The sequence below is a fragment of the Oryzias latipes genome, chromosome 22 (genome assembly GCF_053564925.1).
Source record: "Oryzias latipes strain Hd-rR chromosome 22, Olatipes_Hd-rR_3.1".
NCBI lineage: Eukaryota > Metazoa > Chordata > Actinopteri > Beloniformes > Adrianichthyidae > Oryzias > Oryzias latipes.
The window spans coordinates 6215402-6240548 of NC_136258.1; the positions used below are offsets into that span (position 1 = coordinate 6215402).

Consider the following 25147-nt stretch of genomic DNA (forward strand, 5'->3'; position numbering starts at 1 on the left):
ATATAAACCGTTAAATATTTTAGTGGCCCGAGCGGACAAGTGAAAAGTAAAGTCTTGTGGTCCGCACTGCTCGAAAAACAGGACCGGGCCAGCGGACAAATGGCTATGTCGAGCCCTGCAAAGGCATTCTGCGATGTCAACGTTGGACTACTTCCACGCCAACACTCCCCCCACAACCCAGAGACAAATTTCTTATGAAGTCCTGCTGTGCTTAAAAACGACACAGGCTTTTTGATTTTTACTAAGAGCTGCATAATCATGATTAAAGGACCACTGGGAACAATTTTAAAATGATTACATTTCCCGTATATAATTGAAGTGAAACTTTAAAGCAGCTGGTTCTCTGCAGTTGATCAAGGATCAATCATTTCACCAGCAGTTGATTTGACAATTGTTCAACACTGGTACAAATCAAAGGAAGGAATAAGAAACTGAATGTTTGTCACAACTTTTCCCTAAAACTCTGCTCTATATTTGGTTTAATGCTAGGCAAGGCAAGTTTATTTGTATAGCACAATTCGTACACAAAGTAATTCAAGGTGCTTCACAAGACAGAAAAATGGAAGCACGGCGCTGGCATTTTTCACAAAAATATATTTTTTGTTTTTGTGATGTTTTCACTGTATTTATGGTCAACTTTGATCATTTCTTTCTTAATTAACTTTTTGTGCTAATTATTACCTTTAGGTTCCATTTTCATTCAGCAATATAGCATTTAACCCTTCACTTTCTTTTGGAAATGCTGCTCCTTCTAGTATTGTTTGATTTCAGGAAATGGCTGTTTTACTTTAAGATTGACTAATTTCACATTTTTGGCTGATTTATTTTATTTTTTTCTTTCTTCATCCACAGACATAAATTTAATTTTCTCTAATGCAAAACTGTCCTTGAAGGAAAAATACAGAATCCAATGTACAGTAACTTCTTCTAAAAGTAAAATCACTTAAAGAAATCCTTAAGCATTACAAATCTTTCTTTTAACAGATTGAGCAAATTATTCTAAGTCAAAGTGATCAAAGTTTTTAATAACAACATGAAAAAGTCTTTTGATGTGATAGTTTTTTTTTTTTTTTTTTAAATGCTGTTGGGTCTGACGAGCCGTTGGAGTTAAATTCATCGGTGTGGAAACAAGGCTAGCAGGTGTATTTCCTGAATTTTCGTTCTAGCTTTGGAGTTACTGGTTGAATAAACCAGTAGGTTTACACGACATATTCATTTTTGTCTAATATAAGAAACCGTGCTGATGGAGGATGTTACATGCTGGTTTTTGTGTTTTTTTTCCTTCTTCTTTGCATTCCTATAGGACATTTCAATACACATGAGAATAGCATCATTCACTGCTTCTGTTCTAAATGAACTTGGACGTGTTAGCTGCTGGATTTTGACCCTGCATTGTAAAGGTCAATGCCATTATATAATGAGCTTATGTAGACATGTAGAGATCCTGTGGTACCAGCGGATCCCACTGCTCTTTCATGCTGCTTCTCACTGAGCTGTTTTTCTACCATTAATTAAGGCCGCCGCTTAAACAGGGACTTCTTTTCTTCTGCCAATTTGTTGATGACTCTTTGCTGCTAAACAGGCAGATGGGGAGAAGAAAATGTGGGAGAGGCTGAAGCCAGAACCAGCTCATGAACTAGCCTACAGCAGTCTCAAGCTTGAGTCAGGTCTGCCCGTTGGAAAGGTTTTTTCTGTTTCCAAACCTGTTAGTTTGAGGACGGTCGTACACTGAACCACTGGTCTGCTGAATAACAGTATACCGTATTTTCACGACCACAAGATGTACTTAAAAGTCTTCTATTTTCTCCAAAATGTACAGAGCGCCCTATGGTGTGGTGCACCTAATGTGTTGTTTGGTAAATTTGTTAGAGGATTTAGGAGAGGACATCGTGAGAAATGGTAAGGAGGGAAGTGTTGGTGTGAAAGCAGACCCCCCCCCCCCCCCCCCACCCGCGAATAGTACGAAGGTGTAGGTGTGTGCATTATGCAAAACATCGTTTAGGAAACCCTGAAAATGCAAAGAGATGCGCTTAAGAAGCACAGTTTAAAATGCGAACTATCAGCTACGGGGAGGAACATGGGAATCGAGTAGCTGCCAGAGAATTCAAGATGAATGAATCCATGGTTTGCTAGTGGAGGAAGCTGGAAATCGAACTCCGACAAGTCAAAGAGACGGAGCTGAGTTTCTGTGGAAACGAGGCGAGGTGTTCTGAGTGGGAGACTGATGGATTAACAATCAGAGAAGAGCTGGGAGAAGAGTCTCTACAGTCATCATTCCACGAAAGGCAGTAACGCTTGCAGAGAAAATGAAAATTGAAGATTTTTATGGAGGTCCGGCATGGTGCTTTCGTTTTTATGAAACACAGTCATCTTTTCATTCGGGCAACGACTACGGTGGTGCAACAACTTCCAGTAGATTACAATGAAAAGCTGTCCATCTTCAGCTTCTTTTTCTAAGACTGGGAGGCGCGCCGGGCGAGTTGGGCCACAGTTTGTGAATGGATTGTAGAAGCTTGGGCTAACGTGTCTGGTAGCACTGTTCTTCGAGCTTTCGCAAAACTTTCATCGTTTATGAGGAGCTGCATGGCAACGAGGCGGACTCTGGCGATGACGAAAGGGAAGCTGGCGTGTTTGATAGAAATGTAGCCCAGCTTTTCATTTGAGATACAGAAGATTAGGACTTGGATGGATTTTTGGATGCTGATTGATGACTGAAAAATAAGTCACAACCAACTCAGTTGTGCTCCCGCTGTCTTTTTTTTTAAAAACACACAGTAGCATGCATGTTTCAATGCTATGTTTTAACGTGCCTGCACCTTAAAACCCGGTGGGCCTTATGAATGTGTTAAATACAGAAAAAGCACCCATAACTGAAACTGCGCCCTGTAACCCAGTGGGCCATATGGTCGTGAAAATACGGTAAGAATTCAATGTAACGTCTGTGAAAATGTCTTTTGTCATGAATTTGACCCCCCCCCCCCACTTGATGCTGTTCATCAGTGATCTGACCCACTTAAAAATACCTTCCTATAAGGTTTCATGTCCGTCTAGCCATGCTTCCATTAGCCTTTTTGTTTTGTTTTTTATCAGCGGGCATCGTCACCGTAATCTGCCAAACCATGAATGACGTTTGCACACATACTAATGGATGAGGGGATGAGCATCTGCCATGCTTTTTGTTCATTGTCTGCTGTGACTGCTGGATCAAGGAGATAACACATTAGTACCAGCTAAATGCATTGTGGGATAAAAATGGATCCTAAAGTGAATGCCCCCAGTTATGTGGGTCACTACAGCCATAAAAGAGCTGCAATCCAAGTACAGTAGTGATGCATTGTGGTCTTTTCACTCACAGAGGAGCCATCACCCCCTCTTGCTCACTTCCACGTCCTTCTGCGTTCACACTCACCCTCTGATTCAGAAGCCAGTCTTCACACGGCATGTCAGAGCTTCACAGTCTAAGGGGAAACAAGTCTTTCTTTTAGGGAGGGGGGCACCTGTTATATTACCTACCAGGTAAAATAACAACCATGGCTGGAACTAATGCTATTTATGACATTTCTTTCCTTGAATCACTATCACTTAAAGGCCCACTCTGATACAAATAATTTTGTTCTTGTCCTTGTTTTTTCTCTTTAAGCAGTATGGAAATTAAGTACAATTTTAAAATAAACTACTTATAGATAGATACACTGCTATGATAGCTGTGCAGGTTAAAGTTATACAATTGTCTTTTTTATTTATTTAAACAAATTATTGTCAACATGAGTTTATATAACTTTATACTTGGAAGACATCAAAGCAATAAAACACTGCACAATGTGCTGCAAGCATAATAGACATGAACCAAGTTTAATACAGATGGTAATATTTTAAACACAGACATCCTGCAACTTTTATCCCTAGAATTCTGAATTTTTTAATGATATTCTGCAGTTTAGTTCAGTTCTTCGGTGGTGTTTTTGGTCATGTTCTGTTTCCTGTCAATCCCTCCAGGTTCATGTTAATCATCCACAGTCGTCTGCATTTCTGTTAACTGTCCTCAGTGAGTAGAAGTGTCCAGTTTTCTGTTCTACATTGTCGGTTCATCTACTTTTCGTTTTTCTACGGTCCTTTTCCTGTTTAGGAGGAGCAGACAAAAACAAAAAAGAGCTTCTTTTTGCCGTAGAAGTTAAGCCGGGCGAGTCCACAAGCTCCATGCTCAGCAATGGGGAGGGGAAGGGGCGGCGTGGTTGCTCCGCACCAACGGTCACACCCACAACTCAGAAGCGAATTTCTAATGGACTCCATAACACCATAACAGGGAATTTCTTGAAAATACAATAAAATGTGATCAGTGAGGAACTTTAAAGTATCAACTGTTGATTTATTTTATTTTTTATTCTTTATTCCAGCCTCACCCATTTTATGGCGAAGTTAAGGAATCTTTAAAATTTTAGTCTATAAAGATTTGTTAATGAACCACATTTTACACTTCTAGTCCCTGATTCAGATTTACTTATCTCAATGAATCTGAGTTTGGGTGAGAATTCTGTTGGTCTTTTAGAAAAGTTTGTGTTGACTAACACAAATCCCTAAAAAAGCCACAACAGTAAAAATGTCAGAAAAAGAAAGGCTATTGTATATTTACATTTTTTAATGTATTGAATAACTGGTTGAAACGGATGAGGAAAGAGGACACCAGATGAAAAGTTAAGAACCACATGGCATTTTCTTATTGTTTATTGAATTCCCTAGATTTCCTCTCGTTGAACTCGCACACATGTTCGTCTTTGAATGTGTGCCTTCTGCAGAAAGCAAAAATACATAAATAAATGGTTTCCTTCATTGAAATGAACTTGCAGAAGCTTAACTCTGAGTGCTACAAGTTTGTAGAAAGTCTGCAAGCATCGTGGTCAAATATAAACAACGGTGTGCTAATGCCATAGTGGCCACTTTCCAAAGAGCTCTGTGATGAATTACTCAGCTGATGCTGGTATACAGTAAGAATTACTGTGGCCATTTGCTAACTTAAAGGACGGGCTTTGTGGAAGAACACTTTTACATTATGTTGGTCCAGCAAAAGAAACTGGTCTGAAGGAAACAAAACCTGATGTTAGTTCAACCTCAGTCTTTGATTCATTTGTTTTTTGTACAACAATTTTTTTTTTGTGTGCGAAAAAGCTTTAGTGTAAACTAGGGGTGTCACACTACGCTAAAATCTCAATTCGGTTCGGTTCAGAATTTCCTAGGGCTCGGTTCGGTGCATTTCGGTTCGGAACTGCCGTTTAACAAATCTGCCTTATATGAGCTGCTATTTTATAAACTATTATTTTATTGTTATTTAGTGTGTGTGTTTATGTGTGTTTTGCTGCTGGACACCTGAATTTTTCCCTTGGGAGAAAAGTTCTTTTTGTTATTTTTTAACTTGTCCTGTCCAACAGCTGGGCAAACGGATGACAGCTGAAGGCCTCTTGTGTTGGACATATTTTACTTTAACAGGGGTTATGAGTCTTCTGACAAACCAGAGGAATGTCTGAATAAACCCCTGTTTTAATCGAGTCCAAACTTTATTCATTTTAATCGTGTTTGAAAATCTTTTTTTGGACCGGACGGAAAAGGAAAGAAAGGAAGAAGAGAGAGGGATATTAGAGAGAGGGGGGGATAGGAGGGTGATCATAGGAAGGGGGGAGGGGGGTAAAAACCATGAAGCAGCATAAAGCAACAGGTTTCTGGATGGTTATACTTATTAGGGTGAGGTTCAGATGAAATACAGGTCTAAAAGGGCGGGGCCTGTCCACACACAGTCAATTAATATAAACACACCTGTTGGCTCAAAAAATGTTCACATGTCAACATGTACACAATACAAATATTGTTCACACACGCATACTTATGCCTTCAAACCAACTAGTGTGAAACATTTCATTCAATCACGCAAAATATTAGTGGAAAGGTGAGCTAACACCTGTGCTCAAGTGAGTGTTTATGTTCTTCTAAAATGGATGATGGAACGTGAAAAAAAGGAGGGAGAGTGCCCAGCCATCCCCACACCAAGACCCCCGCTGCAGCGGCAGCCAGAACCCCCCCCAACACACGCACGGTAGCAGATAGAGATCAAACACCCACCCCCCCCGGTGATCACATCCGCCACCAAGGGTCCTCATCTCTGGCCTCGCATCTGCATTAGCCATGTTTACATGCTTACTGTCCGTCACCAAATAGCGTCTCAGAGGAAACTCTCGGCTAACATTAGTTCCGCCTCGGCGCAAAGTTAATGCTGTGGCGACCTGGGGGTTAGCCCCGCCTATAGCAACTAAGACTCATGGGAAGTGTGAAATCTTGTGTGTTGAATTCTTCACCATCACTGAGAGAGCTATGAAGAGAAGTGAGGTTCATGTTGTTACGCTGTCCGTGTTTGTTCATAATAAAATTAATGCTGGAAAGGAGATGGAGCATCTATTTTTTTTATTTAAGCTTTATTTAATAGGGACAGTGCACATTAATGAACATCTACCAAACAATGATAGGCATAAACATGCTGGATTATAGCAATGATGCTAATTTGCATCCATAGTCCCTAGGCAGGAAACATAAAACAGGACAAAACAAAAGACAGAATCACAGATACAATAAGAACACAAGAAGGTGGTACATTATGAGAGTTAAAAGTCAGTGGCTACAGGACTGGTTTCCTTTCAGCCACTGCTTGACCTGTGTTTTGAAGGTCTGTAATGTTTGACACTCCCTGATGTACAGTGGAAGACTGTTCCAGAGTTTACTGGCCTTTACAGAGCAGGGCTCCAGACTAACTTTTTTCACTAGGAGCACAGTGGCCCCTAACTGAAAATTTTAGGGGCACAACCAGAAAATTTAGGGGCGCACACCGTAAATCAACATTCTAACCAAATCTACTAATTTCCACTGTATTACTAATAAATACTTTAATATTAGATGCAGAAATTACAATGTGCTGTTTCAAATTCAGTGTCACATTTTATTCTGCACTTTTGAAGATGCAACAAGAAGGTAATCTGACAGCACCATCACTGTCATGACAGTACAAATAAGTAAAGAAAACGGATGGAAATTTATCTTTGTGACACCAAATAGGTGCAGCCAAGATGCACAACAAGCGTGTTTGAGATCACCCAGGTGGGCTCAACGCTGCGCAGATCACCTGGTGTGTGACATATATTTTTGTTTTTGCTCCAACATCAACTGTCAATCATCACAAAAATATCGCGAGAAAGGGGTGGGAGCAAGGGGCAAACCTACCCGGACACAGCTGGAAACTGAACTGACTGAAAGTTGCCCTACAGACTACAAAACAATGCATTCTGGGACATGTGTCCTGATGGTTTTTGTAGTGGAGTGATTAATTAAAATAATTTAAAATACCAATTCATTAAAAAAGGCTACATACATTACAAAACATTAAAATAATCATAAAATATATAATAACACAGATCATACTAAGGGGGAGACGAATATTAAAACTAAATTGAATGTTAAGGAGAACTCCAACTTCCTGTTCTCCTTCAGTCTTGCTGCAGATTCGCCTTCATCTCACAGCCGCCGCCCCCCCCGCCTGGTCTCCCCAACGATCCAGGCAAGGTGTTGGTTCATCTCAAACACGTCTATCGTTGCATCTTCCCCAAGTATTTTCAGTGTGTCTAAAACTAATGTTGTTTTTGCTCGAGCGTGTTTAAAGTTCAAGCCCCGTTAGCTGTCACGCATGTAGGTGTGGGACATTTATTCTCCTCAGCTGACCCGACTCCCGCGGGACGGGAGCGGTGTGCTGCCGTAACCCGTATGATGCGCCGCCGTAACCGTAACCAAAACCTTAACCTTCCTCCGGGTCTGTGTGACCCAGAGAAAAGTTCAGCAAGGACTGCATGTATTTAGAAAATTATGAGCGAATAGATACGTTCTAGAAAGGAAAGTAAAGAACTCCTTAATGTGGTCCGGGGAGGGGGCTGTCAGGTTTCCTGCTTGCAAAACCCTGTCATTGTCACGCCCCCAAGAGTCATATACCCCACTGTGATTGGTTGGTCAGCTCTAGGCCCCTCCCCTACACGCATTTTAGCCACTCACAGTGACTTTCCCTATGCTTCTCACACGCAGTGGCCGCATCACACACAGGCATCACGCGAGCGTGTGCTCGCGTTTCATGAGTATGTGCGCGAGTGTGTGTGTCTGCCTGCGTGCGAGTGCGCTAGCGTCTCATTGATTATTTCATTGATCATTGACGTGCCCCTTCCACGTTTAATGTATAAAAAAATACGAAGGGTGGGGGAGGCAAATTTACTGCTCGCACATGTGCGACTGGATGTAAAATTTAGTCGCACACTCTCAAATTTTGGTCGCAAAATGCGACCAATTGCTCGCAGTCTGGAGCCCTGCAGAGAGAGCGTTTTGTCCAAAGGCTGTTTTTCTGTATGGAACCTCACAGTCCCCCCGAGACGAGGCCCTAGTCCTGAGAGCGCTGTGAGCCCTTTTTTTTTAAAAAGTCAGACATGGGAGGCGGAGCAAGTCCATGTAACACCTTGTACATCAAACAAGCAAATTTAAAATTTTTAAAATTCTCAAAGCTTAACAACTTGTACTTTTTCAAGATATTACAGACATGGAATTTCTCTGTCTACTTTCTCTGAGACTGTTTGAGGGCCTATGGAGTATGGGGGGGCAAGGACAGTCAATGCAGCTAGTTAAGTAGCAGCTAGTTAAGTAGGAGCTAGTTAAGTAACAGCTAGTTAAGTAGGAGCTAGTTAAGTAGCAGCTAGTTAAGTAGCAGCTAGTTAAGTAGCAGCTAGTTAAATAGCAGCTCAGGTCTCGTTTCCCCGCTATGAGTGACAAAGCAGCTGGGTCGTTACGATGCATATGTGGGGAAAAAAAGAAAAAAAACGTACCGAAACGGTTCAGAAGTGAACCGAACCGAAACTGCTGTACCAAAACGGTTCGGTTCAACTATGTACATCGTTACGCCCCTAGTGTAAACAGTGGCGACTGTTGCAGTCAGACCTATTAGCTTGTTGAAGAATGTCACCAAAAAGATTCTTGCTGACTGACATTCAGTTTCCAGAGCTGTGGACCAGCTTGTACGAGGCTCTGCTTTGGACCTGACGGGAGACAGGAGATCTGTGGTGAACCTGGTCTGCCTGCTCTCTGAAAGCTCATTGTGGAGGACAACCTACCATGGAGGGGGAGCAAACAAGGTCTACGGAAAGGCTGTAGACCAGATCACTGTACTTAGTGTCTGCTTAATGTTTTCTTATTCACTTGCCAGTCAGTGTGCCCGGTTCTGCTCCTGGTTCTGTTTCTGCTCAGGTTCTGCTAGCAGGGCGTTCTTTCTCTCCTTTGTGGCTTTTTCACAGATTTGTTGTTTGTCTTGTTCTTTAAAGGGTTTTTTCATCAAATGAACTGGACTTAGTAAACAAAGATGAACTGCACTCTGTATTTGTATTGAACTGCACTGCAGCCTTTTCCCTCAATTTTCCCCTAAATAACGATTCTTTGTTAAATGGATTGTAAATGCTCAAAGTGTGTTGGTACTGTCAGCTGTAGACGATAAGCTGTAAAAAGAATTTGTAGATGTGTTGACCTCTGATCTGACTGATGGAAGTTTTTATTGACCCTTTCAAAGAATCTCCTGGTATTTATTCACAGCAGTGAATCTGACAGCGTTGGTGTTCTAGTAAAGTACTAGATAACCAATAAAAATGTGACTTAGGAAGCTGATATCTGTCAGTGATGCCTTAAAATAGGATGTAATGGACCTTCTACACGTTTTCTTAACTTTGCCTTTAAATTTGACAGTTAAAAAAAGAAACACTGCGGATTGTGAATCTAAATTAAGCTTAAAATTGCATTTTTGGGTATTTCTTTATTCATATCATTGTGAATCAGGAGCAGATTTGAAAAAGTGTGCATTTGTGAGCTCAGCATTCTTCATATGTTGGGTTCAGGCCAACAGGGTGTCTCTCTTTTGGGTGGGGCTTCTCACTTTTTATCTATGTTTTTACTTCAACCGGCATCTGCTGTTTCACAAACTGTAGTTAGCTGGGCTCACATTGCCCACCTTGGTCTTTGCTATGGAATCTGCTCCAGTGCTCTCTGTGAATGGCTTACTGCACCCTGTGTGATTATCTGTCTAATAATAGCTTCCTTTAAGGCTGTTCATGCTCTCATGGCGACAGATACTCTGGGCGCAATGGGACAAGTCCAGCCTGAATCGAGCTTCTGGCACTTCTAGTAATGAAGCACAGCTTACTGCACACAGCCGTGATAAACGAAGAGAGTCGTGCATTAGCATTGGAGAGTGTGTAACATTAAGAAACCTCATGGGTCTTGAGTAAAAGAGCAACAACAGAGCACAGGTATGTGCACAATTCTCTGCCAAATAATTAATTTAGAGTTTCTCACAAACACTTTTTTATTTTTGTAAGGCTGCATAAGGAAGGACCACCCACATTTTTGTCATTTCTAACTAAGAGATCTTCAGTCACGTGGTTTTGTTTACAAACTTTGGTTCGGTCAAGTTCAAAGGCATTCTGAATACAGACCAAATGCATGGTTCAAATTAAGAACTGAAAACTGACGTTTTCATTCTGAACACACCCGACCCTAAGGCTTCTGGTTGAGACCTGAACCAGTTTCCTGTGGTGATCTACAGTGGATCCTTTGGGTTCCTTGTGTTCTGGTTCCTGTTTGCAGAGCGTTCATGGAGCTAATGGCCTTGGCCTCTTTCACTTCACCTTTCAGGTGTTTTCATGGAAATAGAGTTACAGAGAAGGGAGTGTTTGGTCTGCATTTTAGTTTCACTTGGTTATCTTTTTCTTCTGCTATGTACCTTCCACAGGAACGCCAAGGTTGAGTCTAAACCAGCAAACTTGACCGTTGAGGAAGAGATCCAGTCAATGTTCAGCTTCCAGGCTAAATCTCTAAACTTGGACCTCCTTCTGGTCTTCATGACTGTGGCTTTTATCATTCTGTGAGGGCTTTACTGGAAACGAGTCTTTTATTATCACAGTTGTTGGAGCATAAAATATTACAGCCTGTGCCGACACACCCATCATGCATCTGTTTCACAATCCATAGGCATGATGGGTATGTTAATGTGCAAAAAGCTAGCAGATTGACATCATTTATGCCTGCTGTATCAACGTGAGGCGGGGCAGCAGCAGAAGCCTTTCCAAAGGGTGCGTTCAAAGGTTGAACAGAGTCCTGTTTTATGGGAGGGACTAAGGTGTGTGAAGAACGCCCTGATGCAGACTTCAGACCGGGGATGTGAACCATCAACATCCATCGTTCCGGGATATCTAGTGTCACTGAATTCACCATCTTTATCCCTCCTCTGTAACGTGCAGTGGTGTCGCCAGTCCAGGCGAGGGCGCTGGACTCTAACCTGCATCAACAGACCAGGAGGGGTTTCTCTGGTTTCTGATTAACGGGGGCATACTTTCTATATTAGAGAAGCTGTGGCAATGAGCATAAAGGAAGGAAAAAAAACTGACACTAAAATTGAGAACAGATTATTGATCTGCACAGAATACAGACAGCTGCTCCACTCTAAACTCATGACTGTTATTGGCAGGTTAGTGCAGTGCTGTAGTTTACAGAATTCCCTCGCTATACCGCGGTTAACCTTTCAGTCGCACTGTTTTGTGGATTTTTGTCAGTGCAATTTTGCATGACTTGTTTTTAACTGCAGACAGGGTTCTGCGTCCTGATTGGCTGTTGACCGTGTCAATTAAATTCCTCTGTGCCTCCTCTTCTGTACATGACGGATTCAATTTGCCACATTTGCATTCATCTTTGATCGAGATCAGATCTTATTCATTCTATAATACTGGACTTATGTTTCTATAAAGGTTTGAACTTTGAGTTTAAACACGAGAGAAAAGTTTGAGAATGTCCATGTCTGTCTGAGAAATGTTTATGAAGCATGTAGTGAAGAGTTTACAGCCTTAAAACATCTGTAATCCTACTCTGCGGGTTTCACCTTTCGTTAGGTTGTTGTTGAAACGGAACTCCGGCGACAAACGAGGGAACACTGCATTTCAGCCTCAGTGTTTTGTTAGTGTTTTGATGCATGCTCATGCTCATTCTAGTTCATGCTGCTAATCATGAACAAGGCAGGAAAGCCTCACAACGTTTGATTTGACCTTCATATGTTCTTCATATCAGTAAATCAAATGTTCTTCTGTATTTATTCTAATATAATCAGCTTTTCTAGGTTTGAGAAACCCCATTCTATAAGTGGAATAACAAAAATGAATGATTTGAATTGACAGTTTGCTTCTATGTTGAATGTTTCACGGCGATGAGCCTGGAATTCCTCTGGATTTGAAGTCTCTGGTCCAGATGATGAGAGTCAGACGTGAACATCTGGGTTGTTGTTCCTCTATGGCTCTTTTTAAGTTTTGTCTGCAGGACTGGAAACAGAACTTGGTGGAATGAAGCAGATCTTCAGCTGCAGTATTTAAGTCTTTCGTTCTCATGAGGTTTAGCACAGTTGATTGAGGCCATAAAGACATGGTTCTGTGATGTCAGGTGTGCCTCAGAAAACCAGAGAAAACTTAGATTCCCCCAAACATCAGGCAGAAGCTTTGATCGTTTTTATGAAATGGAGTACACTGGTGCTTTCTCTGCCCTCTGCTGACCGAGTGTGGTTTGTGTGTGCAGACGTGCCGGGGGTGGAGCAGCCGGAGCTGTTCCTGAAGAAGCTGCAGCAGTGCTGTACTGTCTTTGACTTCATGGACACACTGTCAGACCTCAAGATGAAGGAGTACAAGCGCTCCACTCTCAACGAGCTGGTGGACTATGTGACCGTCAGCCGGGGCTACCTGACAGAGCAGGCCTACCCAGAGGTCGTCAAGATGGTAAGCGGGGGGTCAACATGCCCTCAACCCCAATTCAACACCTTTATGATATTTAGATCCATCCTGAATGTATTCAAGCTGCACACAAACCAGTTTGTGAAGCCGCTAACCCCAGCGTTCGCAGCACTGGCATTTGGGACACAAAAGGTGCATTAATGGAGCGTTTTCTGCTCCATCTGTCACTTCAGACACCAGTCTCTGCTTCGGACCTGTGCTTCTGCCAGATTCTATTCGATTATTGGGAGGTCTCCGATAAAGACGCACATTGGTTGAACAGGAATAGAAACAGTAGCTGCTTTCATACAGACATTCAATAAAGTGTCTTGAGCATTTGCTCTCTGCTTCTCCACGCCTTTGGAGTCCTTGCTACACCACAGCGCTTTGTCAGGACCTGCAGACATCAGCTGAAAGCTCCACAAATGACCTTACTGTCAAGTTGTTTGCGGTGTGGTTTTAAAGGAATGTTATAGACCAGCACAATAAATCGCACATTTATCGTTATCGCGATATCAAGCTGTGCAATACGCATATCGCAAACGTGGGATAAATGGCAACCTTAAATGTGCTAAGACAATCTAATGGCGGCTTGAAGTATTTAACGAATCAAATAAATCCCTTAATGCATTTGACTCCGTTACATCATTGACCAATCAGATGCAGCCCTTTCATGTTAGATGTTGGACTCCTATGCAGATGAGGTTCATGTGGAGTTTAAGTGATGTTGACTTTGATTTAAACTAAAATGGAAATGACTTTTTTAAATTGTTTTGCTATTTTTTCATGTATCTACGTTTATATAGTAATCGCAATATTTATCCCTGATATTGCGAGTTTTCCTCATATCGTGCTGCCCTAGAACGTTAAGTCTGTGTCTTAACCTTCACAAGGAGCTCCATGAAGTCCTGCAGGAACTGCTCTGACTTTTAAAGAAATGCCTCAAAAATAGGGCTGTAACGGTTCATTTGAACGATTCGACTCAGATTTCGTTTGCTGATCTGATTCATAGTCATATTGGTTCTTTTTGTGCGTTCCGATTCAGTGACCTAAGATCGATCTTGGACATTTTTAGCCCAAACTTCAACCGGTGCGACTCGGAGAGAAATAACTGGTCCTGAACCGTGCAGGGGAAGTTTTCCAGATTCTGGCCGTAAATTAAATGTTTACAAACAGGTGAACAAGAATGAATCATCCCTGTATCCCTGCTGCCTGCTTTTATGTTCTAGTAAAATAAACCTGCCATATAGGTCAATCTATTTCATTTTGAAATGTTTTTATAATAGTATCGGTCGATGTGATCTAACACTTGCCTCAGACAGTTGTAGGATTATAAATTGATTAATCTTTACACCCTTATGCAAAAGGATTTAACCTATTGTCAAAGCTGGGGCCTGAAATGCATCGTGGTTAATATTAGGGATGTCCTGATCCACTTTAGATCCACTTGAACTTGAGATTTACATTTTTTCTAGATAACCCCAAGAAAATTTATTTCTCTCACTTTGCAAATGTTAACTATTCAATGTTAAATTATCTTGTTTGGCAATGACTAAAAATCCTAAATGCCCCCCCCCATTTCGAAATGACCTTTTTTCTTTTTCAGGAAGCCAATTTTTCACCATAACAGCTATTTCTTCTTTAAACGTTACCACTAGAATAGTACGGAACAGCAGCAGAAATGTTTATTTTTTATTTATAACTGGAGCAGCGCTCCTCAGACGCCTTAATGTTGTCTCATGCACCAGAATGACAGAAGGGCCAACAAACATCTCACCATGATGCATTCAATGAGCTCCGGACATTAGCGGAACCCCAACAGCCTCCCAGCCCAACTCAGTCCACTACAATGCTTTTTTCCCACAATCCGCTGCAGTTTGTCTTCCATCATCAGGTCCAACTGTCTGAGTGAGCGGTGCTGCTGGGAGGCTCACCGTCTGACTTTCTGCTCCGTCTTTTTGATGAGAATGTAAGGCGTTGTGGTGTGAACATGTAAAGAGGCAGAGGAAGGCTCTCATGCAGATTCAGACCTGCTCAGAAACACAGCTCTGACTGTCAACCAGGCTGTCTTTAGGGCTTCAATAGATCTTCTGGACCTGCTCTATCAGAAACCTGTTGAGTCCTTTCTGGACGTTTGGTTTCTAGAAGCCGTCGTTCCGTGACCATGTGGTCATTGCGGCTTCTCTGGAACTCGCTACCTTCTGGTTACGTTTTCTGAACTCACCGCCACGAGGAGCTAAGACGTAGTAAAACATCAGCATCAGTGTCGCCCCCTGCTGTTCACTGCGCTGAAGAACCTCTCGTGTTTTTCAGGTCTCTCAGAACATTTTCCGAACCCTTCCGCCCAGTGACAGTAACGAGTTCGACCCCGAGGAAGATGAGCCCACGCTGGAGGCGTCCTGGCCACACCTACAGGTAAAGTCTGCATGCGTGGGAGTGACCGTAAACTCGCAGTGATGGCGTTCAGGTGAGAGTGGTTAAAGGTCCCTGTCTTCTTTCTGCCTCCAGTTGGTTTATGAGTTCTTCATCCGGTTCCTGGAGAGTCAGGAATTCCAGCCCAGCATTGCCAAAAAGTACATAGACCAGAAGTTTGTCCTCCAGGTGAGTTTGTCTCCTCAGCCGTCCTCTGACCACATCTTCTTCCTGCCGGTGGTCTGACCTGCTGCCGTCTTCTCTTCCCCTCTGGTTTCCGCAGCTCTTGGAGTTGTTTGACAGCGAGGATCCTCGAGAGAGAGACTATCTGAAGACGGTCTTGCATAGAATCTACGGCAAATTCCTGGGGCTGAGGGCTTTTATACGAAAACAGATCAATAATATTTTTCTACGGTGAGTTTTGGCAGAACCAACTAGATCTTTGGATGTCTGCGTTTGTGTGACTGTCACCACCACAGAGGCTGAGCTTTCATGCTCTCCAGTTCACAAACGTCCATGCAGAACCTCTGCCACTTTTCGGTACTTGAACAGAAACCCTCACAGCACCAGGAGAACACAGAAAGCCAGGGTGGATGGCTCACAGACGAGTGCAGCACATCGCTGCTCCCTCACAGCTTGTAGTTTGTTTCTGCCGCTTTATGAGCTTCTTCTCTTTTGTCTGCAGTTTTGTTTATGAGACGGAGCACTTCAACGGGGTGGCCGAGTTGCTGGAGATCCTGGGGAGGTATGTGGAGGCACTTCGGTTCCTCCCTGACAGAATTCTTCTCCATTTTGTGGCGTTGAACTCACGTCCTCTCCTCCTCTCTCTCAGTATAATCAATGGGTTTGCGCTGCCTCTGAAAGCGGAGCATAAACAGTTTCTGGTCAAAGTGTTGATCCCGCTCCATACTGTCCGGAGTCTGTCCCTCTTCCATGCACAGGTAGGTGTCTGATGCCGGGTTAAAGCCCCACCCCCCGAATGTTTGTGAATCAGCGCCGCTGTGGGTTTGTTAAGTCTGTTCTGACCCTCACCTTTCTCTCTGTTCTTCTGCAGTTGGCTTATTGCATTGTACAGTTCTTAGAGAAAGACCCAACATTAACAGAACCGGTAAGCCTCCATTGCTGTAGAGTTTCTGCAGAACAATAAAAAGATTATTGCTTGTAACTTAGTCAGGGGACAAAATGTTTGTTTGTTTTGATATCCACATAAATGCAAATAACCAGAACCGGGCCCAGCAGTTCCAACCGGGTCATGCCTGCAGGGGTTTACTGTAACCACATGGGGGCGCTCTCCAATGCTTCCAAGTGTCTGCCTCCCGATCTGTAACGGCTACTCGCCGCATGCGAGAAATGTGCGTCTTCTTCCGCTAAAGCGTTTTACGCCCCTGACCAGTCACCACACCTCTGGAGATGTCAACAATAATAAAAACCTCATAATAATGAATAAGTTTATTTTAATGTTGATAAATAAACGAAAGAAGAGTTCTGGATCAGGACTGCAGGATCCTTACTGCACACGTGCAAAGGTGGACCGCACAACCGATTTTTACCGCACACGTTTTCTTTTACTATTTCCTTTAGAACGGTTTACTCCTCCGTCAACGAGGGCCGCACACTTACTGACACGTTATCTTCACAGGTGCGTTGTTAACGGCAAAAGCGGCTGCAGCAGCCCCGGGGGCATGTCCTCAGAGGAAAATGTGTTCACTTTTTCTTTTCCCTTTGCCAACACATAAAAAATAATGAGAGAGAATGACTCCGCGTGGCTGTCATTCTATCATACATTAGGATGGTCATTGTCTTTGATGACAACAATGTATGATTGTAGTGTTGCATTTAGGTGACGTTCTTTGATTTCATGGAGCTGGAATCCAGTCAGGGGATACTCTCTGCTGTTTAATCAACTCAAACTGGCGGGAAATGCTACCAGCAGCTTATCTTGTTTTTGTTGTTCCTTCTATTTTTTAGTAATGCATTACAAGTTTTACAATTTTGGAACAACAAGCGTACAATTTACAGGAGCTAATCTAATTCAGATTGCTTAACTGTGGCAATGTTAGCGACAGATTTGGGCCGATGTGTGGGACTGATCAGGCAGACCGATTAGCGACAGACCAGGATTGAGTCACGCCAGGAAGAAAAACTGTAGCCAAATCACGTGCAAACCAAACGAGGATGTGCTAAGGCGCCCTCTGAAAGACAAAAAAAACACGAACAACCAGAACCCCAATGTGATGACCGTTGTCGGGACGCCATTGGAAGAAAATGGTCGTCCAGGCAACGGTAGACACAGATGCAGACTACCTGGGTTTAGGTTTTCTGGAGGAACACGAAACTGAACCGGCCAAAGACCCGAGTTTGAGTCTCATCCTGCTTCTCACCCTCAGGTCATCAGAGGCTTACTGAAGTTCTGGCCCAAAACCTGCAGTCAAAAAGAGGTATGGCGTGTTTGTGCTGGAGTGTGGGCTGCGTTTGAACCCCATGTAAGCCTCCGCTTCCTGCTGTTCAGGTGATGTTTCTGGGGGAGCTTGAGGAGATCCTGGATGTCATTGAGCCCACGCAGTTCGTCAAGATTCAGGAGCCTCTCTTCAAGCAGATCTCCAGATGTGTGTCCAGCCCGCACTTCCAGGTCGGTGATGCCCCCCCCCTGAGGGCCTGCTGCCTGCCATTAATGGGAGGTGTGACTGTTTGGGCTCTGTGTCTGCAGGTGGCAGAGCGAGCTCTGTACTACTGGAACAACGAATACATCATGAGTCTGATCGAGGAGAACTCCAGCGTCATCCTCCCCATCATGTTCTCCAGCCTCTACAGGATCTCCAAAGAACACTGGAACCCGTGAGTCCTTCAGGAGTCGGGGGGCTGTTCTCTGACCTTTGGGGGCACTTTAAAAAGCTGACGTGTCCTCTGAGGTTTGACGGGAAAGTCGGGGTCCTCCTATTGAACGTGACGCCGCCTCCGGCAAACTGGGATGTGCAGACCAGAAAAAGCTTGAGGGATTTTAGTGATTTAGCAGCTTCAAATACTTTTGAACTGATGATTGTAAAGCCTAAACAATTGAAGCTAAAGCCCCCCCTCCTCCCCAGGGCCATCGTGGCGCTGGTCTACAACGTGCTGAAGGCCTTCATGGAGATGAACAGTACCTTATTTGATGAACTCACCGCCACCTACAAGTCGGATCGCCAGCGGTAAGCCTTCATCCGCCTGCAGCCGCTCTTCTCCATCAGATCAGGTCTGGCTGTGCTCTGAGGATCCCCGATACGTGCACGCACTTACGTGCACAGCAGCTCTGAGGAAGGCTGTGAACAAACCAGAAAGTCTCCAGAATAAAAGCGCTCATTTGAGTGGTCTGAATGTGAGAGTTTCTTCAGGAAACTGGTCGAAAAGCTGTGGTCTTTATTTAAACCACTAATTCAGGTGTTTAGATTCTCAGACAGTCTCTGTTTGTCCTCCCCTGTTTTCTCCTTTGCTCGTCCTGTGTCCCGGGGTCCTGTAGGATTGGTCTGGTGCTGTGTGGTCTTTTGTTACACACAGGTCGTCACAGAGTCAGGGTGCCAAATATCTTTGATCGGATAAAAGGTTGGATTAGAACTGAACTGTGTACATGGGGCCCAGAAAAACCTTTTCCCATTATAAGATACGCGGCATAGAGCGATCCTCTAAACGTGCTTTTATTGTTACGACGACAATTGCGATCCTGTTCGCTCATCATTTCTTTTAATCCGTGATTTATTCTTGGCAGAACGGAGCCGGAAGAAGCTGCACCGTAAAATGTGGGAATTCCATCAGTCTTTATTGTGGAAACACAAATTCACATGATTGTTTACACGGTTTCTCAGGACTCCGTTAGCGGATGCTTCCGTTAGCGTACAGACACGGTCCTCCTGAGTTTGGCAGCTCGCTTATGCAGAGCAGCCGGACGGACTGCGGTCTGAAGCCTCCTCCGGAGCGCCCATCAGAACAAAATGCCCTCCCCTGCCTGCAAAGACGAAGCTACTAATCTGACTGCTCTTCTCAGAAACACGGTTAGCTCACGCGGAGCAGCCGGCTGGTGCTGTTCGTGCTCAACAGCCTTCTCTGGAGCGTCACACTACTGCCTGCGCCGGAGTATGCCAAACGGCGTGTTTACATCACGCCTTCATTCCGATTACCTTTGTCCGTGTAATCGCAGCTAAAGTTGGTATCACTGCTGGCCTAAGTCCTGACTTTGGGATGAGAAGAATTTCAATCCAGACTAAAGTTTGAGAATGTTCCCGCGTCTGTGTCGGCCTGTCAACTCTACGTTTTCTGGGCGCCTTGTCTCAGCCTCGCTGCACTCATGCAGCTCTCTCTATTCAATCAAGGCTGCATCAGTCTGCTAGATCATTTCCTTCAGATCATCTGAACGCTCTGAACCCAGAGCCTGAGATGAGCTTCAAACTGAATCTGACGAACCAAAGTTGATCCTGCAGATGTTCCTGCTTGATGAGCGTCTTCTGTGTCTGCTTCTGCCGAGTTCAGGAAACAGTTTTCAGCCGACAGATCGGCTGCAGATTTGTATTTTTTTACGCTCACGTTTAACGCTCGGTTATCTCTGATCTTGGCCACGCCTCTTTTCACAACAGCAGGAGTGGGATAGGGACCGGAGGAGAACCCGCAGATGGGGGGTTCTGCCGGCGCCTCTAACGGTCCTCTGGTTCTGTTTCAGGGAGAAGAAGAAGGAGAAGGAGCGCGAGGAGCTGTGGAAGAAGCTGGAGGATCTGGAGCTGAAGCGGGGCCTTAGGAGTGATGGGATCATCCCAACTTAACAGAGACAGCGTTGTGCCCCCCGCCCACCCCAGCCCAGTCCCCCCTCCCACACCCAGCTGCCCCCGCCCTGAGCCGCCCCCCCTGCCCTCCACATCAGCCATGTCTGCGCAGAGCTCCGAGGCGGGCCGCCGCCTCCGGATCCTCCGAGCGCCCGCTGGTTTCTTAACTGTTCATGTTTTTGTTTGTTTTCGGTTTATTTTTTTCTCTCTTGTGTTTGTGCGACTTACTTTACAGTAGATTCACCACATCTGTTTTCATTATTTCAACAGCACTGTAAATAATTATTTTCTTTCTTCCCTAAACTGATATTATTGCAAAAAGGAGAAACAAGACAACAATAATAATAAAAAAGGAAAAAAAAAATAGAAAATGAGAAAATGACTTGTGTGGGAGGGGCTCCAACCCGTCTGGGTGGCGTGTTAGACGAGGGGAACAGCGACCAACACAACGGAAGAAGGCTTCACGCTCCTCTTCACTGCAGTCCCCTGCATCACCCCCCCCCCACCCCCCACCCCCACCCCCGTGTTTCCTGTCTGAACAAATGGAGATTGTCGGTCCGGTGTGAGGTTGGAGTGTGCTTCCATGCCCGTGCGCCTGGCCGCAGATCCAGCTCGTTTTTTTAGCCCCCCCACTCTGTGATCTGGAGATTCCAACATGGCTTCAGAAATGTTCCTGCTTGGATGTGGCCCCCACCACAAAGCAGACCCCCAGCCAACAGTGAGATGCGGGTCAAAGGGAGGTCACTTGGATGTCTGGATCCCAGAATCGAATCAGTTACTTTTTCCAGGAAATAAAAAACTTCCAAAGTTTATAACTTTGTTTGAATTTTCAGTAGAATCAGTTGGAACATGGGCTTTAGTCCCCAAATTCCTCCAAAATTCTGGAATGAAGCCAAAATGAAGGGAGCATGCTGCAGGTGAACACACTCCTTCCCCTCCATGTCTGTTGTTGTTGCTTTTCCTCTTTTGTTCGTTTCTGCCCCCCTCCCTCCCTCCCTCCCTCCCTCCCTCCCTCCCTCGCCCGCCCGCCGGGGTCGCTGGTAGCAGTCTGGCACTGGTGCCGTTCCGCTGTAACAACACCTCAAACTCTGACAGAACCTCAGAGGAGCCGAATCTTCCTCCTCCGGACAGGAGCCCTCCTCTGCTCCCTCCCCCACGCTGTTGTCCTGCAGGGGGCGCTGCTGTGGCGCAGGACCTGTACTCTGGTATTGAATGCAGTAATCTGATAATCTTGTATCTTGTAGTACTTTAGCCAATGTTGTTGCGTAGGAGAGGAGTGTCAGTATATACAGAGGTATTATGGAACAAGACTTCCTGGTATTTAAGATAGTGCCCCCCTCCCTCTTCGTTAGTCTCACTCCTCCATTTTTTTTTCTTTTAGTTTGAATATTTTTGGAAAACCTTTTTTCACATTTGAATATATACTTTTTTTTTTTAAAGAGGAGTGACGGGTTCGGCGGGGGGCGTTTCAGAGGGACAGGAAGTTTTTTGTCTCGTTTTTTTTTATTTTTATTTTTTATTTGCTTTGACCTTGCAGGCGGTGTGTACCCCCACCCACCCCCCACACATGAAAGGAGCTTCAGAATGGTCCAGAAATGACCTGATTTAAAGCTGGAAACAGATAAAGGGTTGGATAAATACAAATGTTTAATTATTTTAAAAAAAAATAAAGAGATATTAAATTAAACTGTTTTTGTGATAAAGCCCAGATGCTGAATTTCTTTCATTGCTGGTTGAACAGTCTTTGTCCTTTTCTACTCATTCTGGAGTTTTGGTCAAAATTCAGATGAAAATAATATAGTTTTTATTTTGCAATGAAATTCAGAAACTTTCTCCTTTTTTTTAAGGTGACAAGATTTGCAGCAGAATGTTTGAGATATTCCAAATAGGAAATATCGTCTTTATATAAAGCACGGTAGTGGAAGCTTGGTGATAAGTGTAGGTCTCTTGTCAGTAGAAACTTCAGATCTTACCTGAAATTAACTGAAACTGACAACAATCCCTTAATTGAACTTCAGAAAAACAGATTTTAATAAGAATAACTCTCCTTAACTCCCCCCAGTTTAAGATTTAGAGACCCACTCTCATCTTTTCTTTGATATATTGTAAAAGTGGTCTTTTATTTATAATTATTCTATTTTAGCCCTAATCAAAACCTGTGTTCTATGCTAGGACATAGTTTCTGCAGAGCGGCAGGAGTTCAACAGAAATCCCCTCTAAGTTGTGGGTGGAACTGTTCATAGCCTCTCCTGCTACCTTTCAGTCCTCCCACCCCAACCTAACATTGCCGGGTCAACAAATACGGCGAGCAGTGTCGGAGCTGTCCGAACGTTCAGTTTAGATCCAGATGCCAGCTCAGACCAGGAAAACGAAGCAAATGAATCGGAATGGAGCGGAGCAGGCAGCTTGTGACCCACCCGGCGCATCAAATACAATCTTTTTCAAACGGCTTTGCTTTATTTGTTTTGTTTCTGCCCCTGATTCACAACAATTTGAATAAAGAGATACTCAGAAATTAAATTTGAAGCCTAATTTTCTTTATACAAGTCCTCCATCATGTAGAGAAAAGCCACAAGAACATGATAAAAACACCATTTTCATCGGAGGGGGTCCGTGCTATCCTAAGCACTTTAACATTGGGAGTTGGGTCATCTAGACCCACTAGACAGTGCTCGGAACCTTTTTTCTTCAATGATTTGTGATCTTCACTGGTCTCCATGGATTACATGAAATCTTTCCACCTTTATCCACCTTTGTCATGGTAGGGAGAACACGTCAATGTAAGGGGGGTGGTCATCTAAGATAGCACAAGGGTTAACCTGACAGAAATGCTTCTAGAAGCCTTGTTACTGATGAGGAAAAAATGAGCAGGCTGTTCTGATGAATGAACCTCTCAAAGCTTTTGAGTCACAACTACAGTCTTGTTGGAATGGAATGAATCATGATGAATATCCAGTTGGGTTTAATCAAAAATTACAGCTGGGGAACTCTGTATGAACTACACAAACCCATTCAATTTACTGGCATTTAAACCGAAGTTGTATAAAAATCTTGTATTGGTCAAAGTGGCCCTGTGATGGGAGTGGTGACCTATTCAGACTGACCCCTCTCTCACTCAGGCACTGGTGACCTTAACGAGGGGAGCTGATGCAGTACCTGCTTCTACCACCAGAGGTCAGCACTGACTGTTTTCTGAATGATTGAATTTTTTAAAGATTTATCTCTTGCTGTTAGCTAACAATTACTTTTAGTTGTTTTCTAAATCCTCAAAAATGACTTATTTTGCCTGAAGCAGAATCTTTTTCCTCACAAATACAAAAGTCCCCACCGTGTCAGACCAGTGGTAGGTCCTCATAAGGGCACAAACAAACACAATCCTCTCGGGACAGCATCAGAACCTTGAGTGTGTGTGTGTGCAGCATCCGGACCTTGTGTGTGCAGCACTAAGACCTGGTGTTGTGTGTGTGTGTGTGTTTGCAGCATCAGGACCTAGTCTTGTGTGTGTGTGTGTGTGCAGCATCAGGACCTAGTCTTGTGTGTGTGTGTGCAGCATCAGGACCTAGTCTTGTGTGTGTGTGTGTGTGTGTGTGTGTGTGTGTGTGTTTGCAGCATCAGGACCTAGTCTTGTGTGTGTGTGCAGCATCAGGACCTAGTCTTGTGTGTGTGTGTGTGCAGCATCAGGACCTAGTCTTGTGTGTGTGTGTGCAGCATCAGGACCTAGTCTTGTGTGTGTGTGTGTGTGTGTGCAGCATCAGGACCTAGTCTTGTGTGTGTGTGTGCAGCATCAGGACCTAGTCTTGTGTGTGTGTGTGCAGCATCAGGACCTAGTCTTGTGTCTGTGTGTGTGTGCAGCATCAGGGCCTTGTGTTGTGTGTGTGTGTGTGTGTGCAGCATCAGGACCTTGTCTTGTGGGTGTGTGTGCAGCATCAGGACCTAGTCTTGTGTGTGTGTGTGTGTGTGTGCAGCATCAGGACCTAGTCTTGTGTGTGTGTGTGTGTGTGTGTGTGCAGCATCAGGACCTAGTCTTGTGTGTGTATGTGCAGCATCAGGACCTAGTCTTGTGTGTGTGTGTGCAGCATCAGGACCTAGTCTTGTGTGTGTGTGTGTGTGTGTGCAGCATCAGGACCTAGTCTTGTGTGTGTGTGTGCAGCATCAGGACCTAGTCTTGTGTGTGTGTGTGCAGCATCAGGACCTAGTCTTGTGTCTGTGTGTGTGTGCAGCATCAGGACCTTGTGTTGTGTGTGTGTGTGTGCAGCATCAGGACCTTGTCTTGTGTGTGTGTGTGCAGCATCAGGACCTAGTCTTGTGGGTGTGTGTGTGCAGCATCAGGGGCCTCATTTATAAACGTTGCGTACCCACAAAAGAAGGCGTACGCCACTCTCTACGCAATAATTGATATTTATAAAAAGCAAACTTGACGGGAAAATGTGCGGTCCTTCACGCAAGCTCTGACCCAGGCGTACGCACAAAAACGGGTGAAATGAGAAACGGCGACACCGTCGGCAGATGGAAGAAACACGTGAAAGTGAAAATGACAATACTGCCTCTCAGAAATAACATGAAGACTTCACAAAGCAAGTCTTACAATTAACAGCCTACACGAACACGAACACGTTTGATCGATCAGCAGTGAAACAAACAAAAAAATCAAACGAAAATTAAAACAGAAATTCAAATGAACACATATTTGCAGAAAGAAAAGTGAAATATGTTCTGCAATATTGGCATGGTGTGCAATTCATCCTCATAAATAATATAGTTATCACTGTGTTGGCCCCGACCCTGAACCCCATCCCCACGCATTTGAGCCAAATGCTGCTGCTGTGCGCCAGCGTTTGGAAGTGATGCGTCGCTTGTAAAGAACAACAAAAGGTGTGGAAAATATTTATTCAAGAATTCCCTCATCGTGCAGTTTATTTCAGTCAGTCTTGATTTCGCCCAACTCCTTGGCCACCTCTCTGATTGAACTAATGACTTCCCTCTGCATTTCAAGGACTGCATCGGTGAGGACACGTCCACTGCTGGAGGGTTGAGAGCCGCGTGCCGTGGAGACGCTGGGTCCAGACGGCTGCTCAGCTGCAGCATCGTAACCAC

At 44.1% G+C, this 25147-nt stretch overlaps 1 protein-coding gene across 7 annotated transcripts in view; it reads left to right on the plus strand.

The window, feature by feature from the left end:
• Window positions 1-21740, plus strand: part of ppp2r5eb (protein phosphatase 2, regulatory subunit B', epsilon isoform b) — a 49551-nt gene extending 27811 nt beyond the window's left edge. For all 7 annotated transcript variants that reach the window (XM_078940796.1, XM_023952059.2, XM_023952060.2 and 4 more), the window contains 12 exons: window positions 12667-12863; window positions 15171-15272; window positions 15366-15458; window positions 15553-15683; window positions 15955-16014; window positions 16102-16210; window positions 16324-16377; window positions 17657-17707; window positions 17779-17898; window positions 17977-18104; window positions 18353-18454; window positions 19954-21740. In XM_078940796.1, the coding sequence (XP_078796922.1) occupies window positions 12667-12863; window positions 15171-15272; window positions 15366-15458; window positions 15553-15683; window positions 15955-16014; window positions 16102-16210; window positions 16324-16377; window positions 17657-17707; window positions 17779-17898; window positions 17977-18104; window positions 18353-18454; window positions 19954-20053 (1247 nt within the window). In that variant the 3' untranslated portion in view covers window positions 20054-21740. The remainder of the gene's footprint in view (window positions 1-12666; window positions 12864-15170; window positions 15273-15365; window positions 15459-15552; window positions 15684-15954; window positions 16015-16101; window positions 16211-16323; window positions 16378-17656; window positions 17708-17778; window positions 17899-17976; window positions 18105-18352; window positions 18455-19953) is intronic.
• The last annotated feature ends 3407 nt before the right edge of the window (window positions 21741-25147 follow it).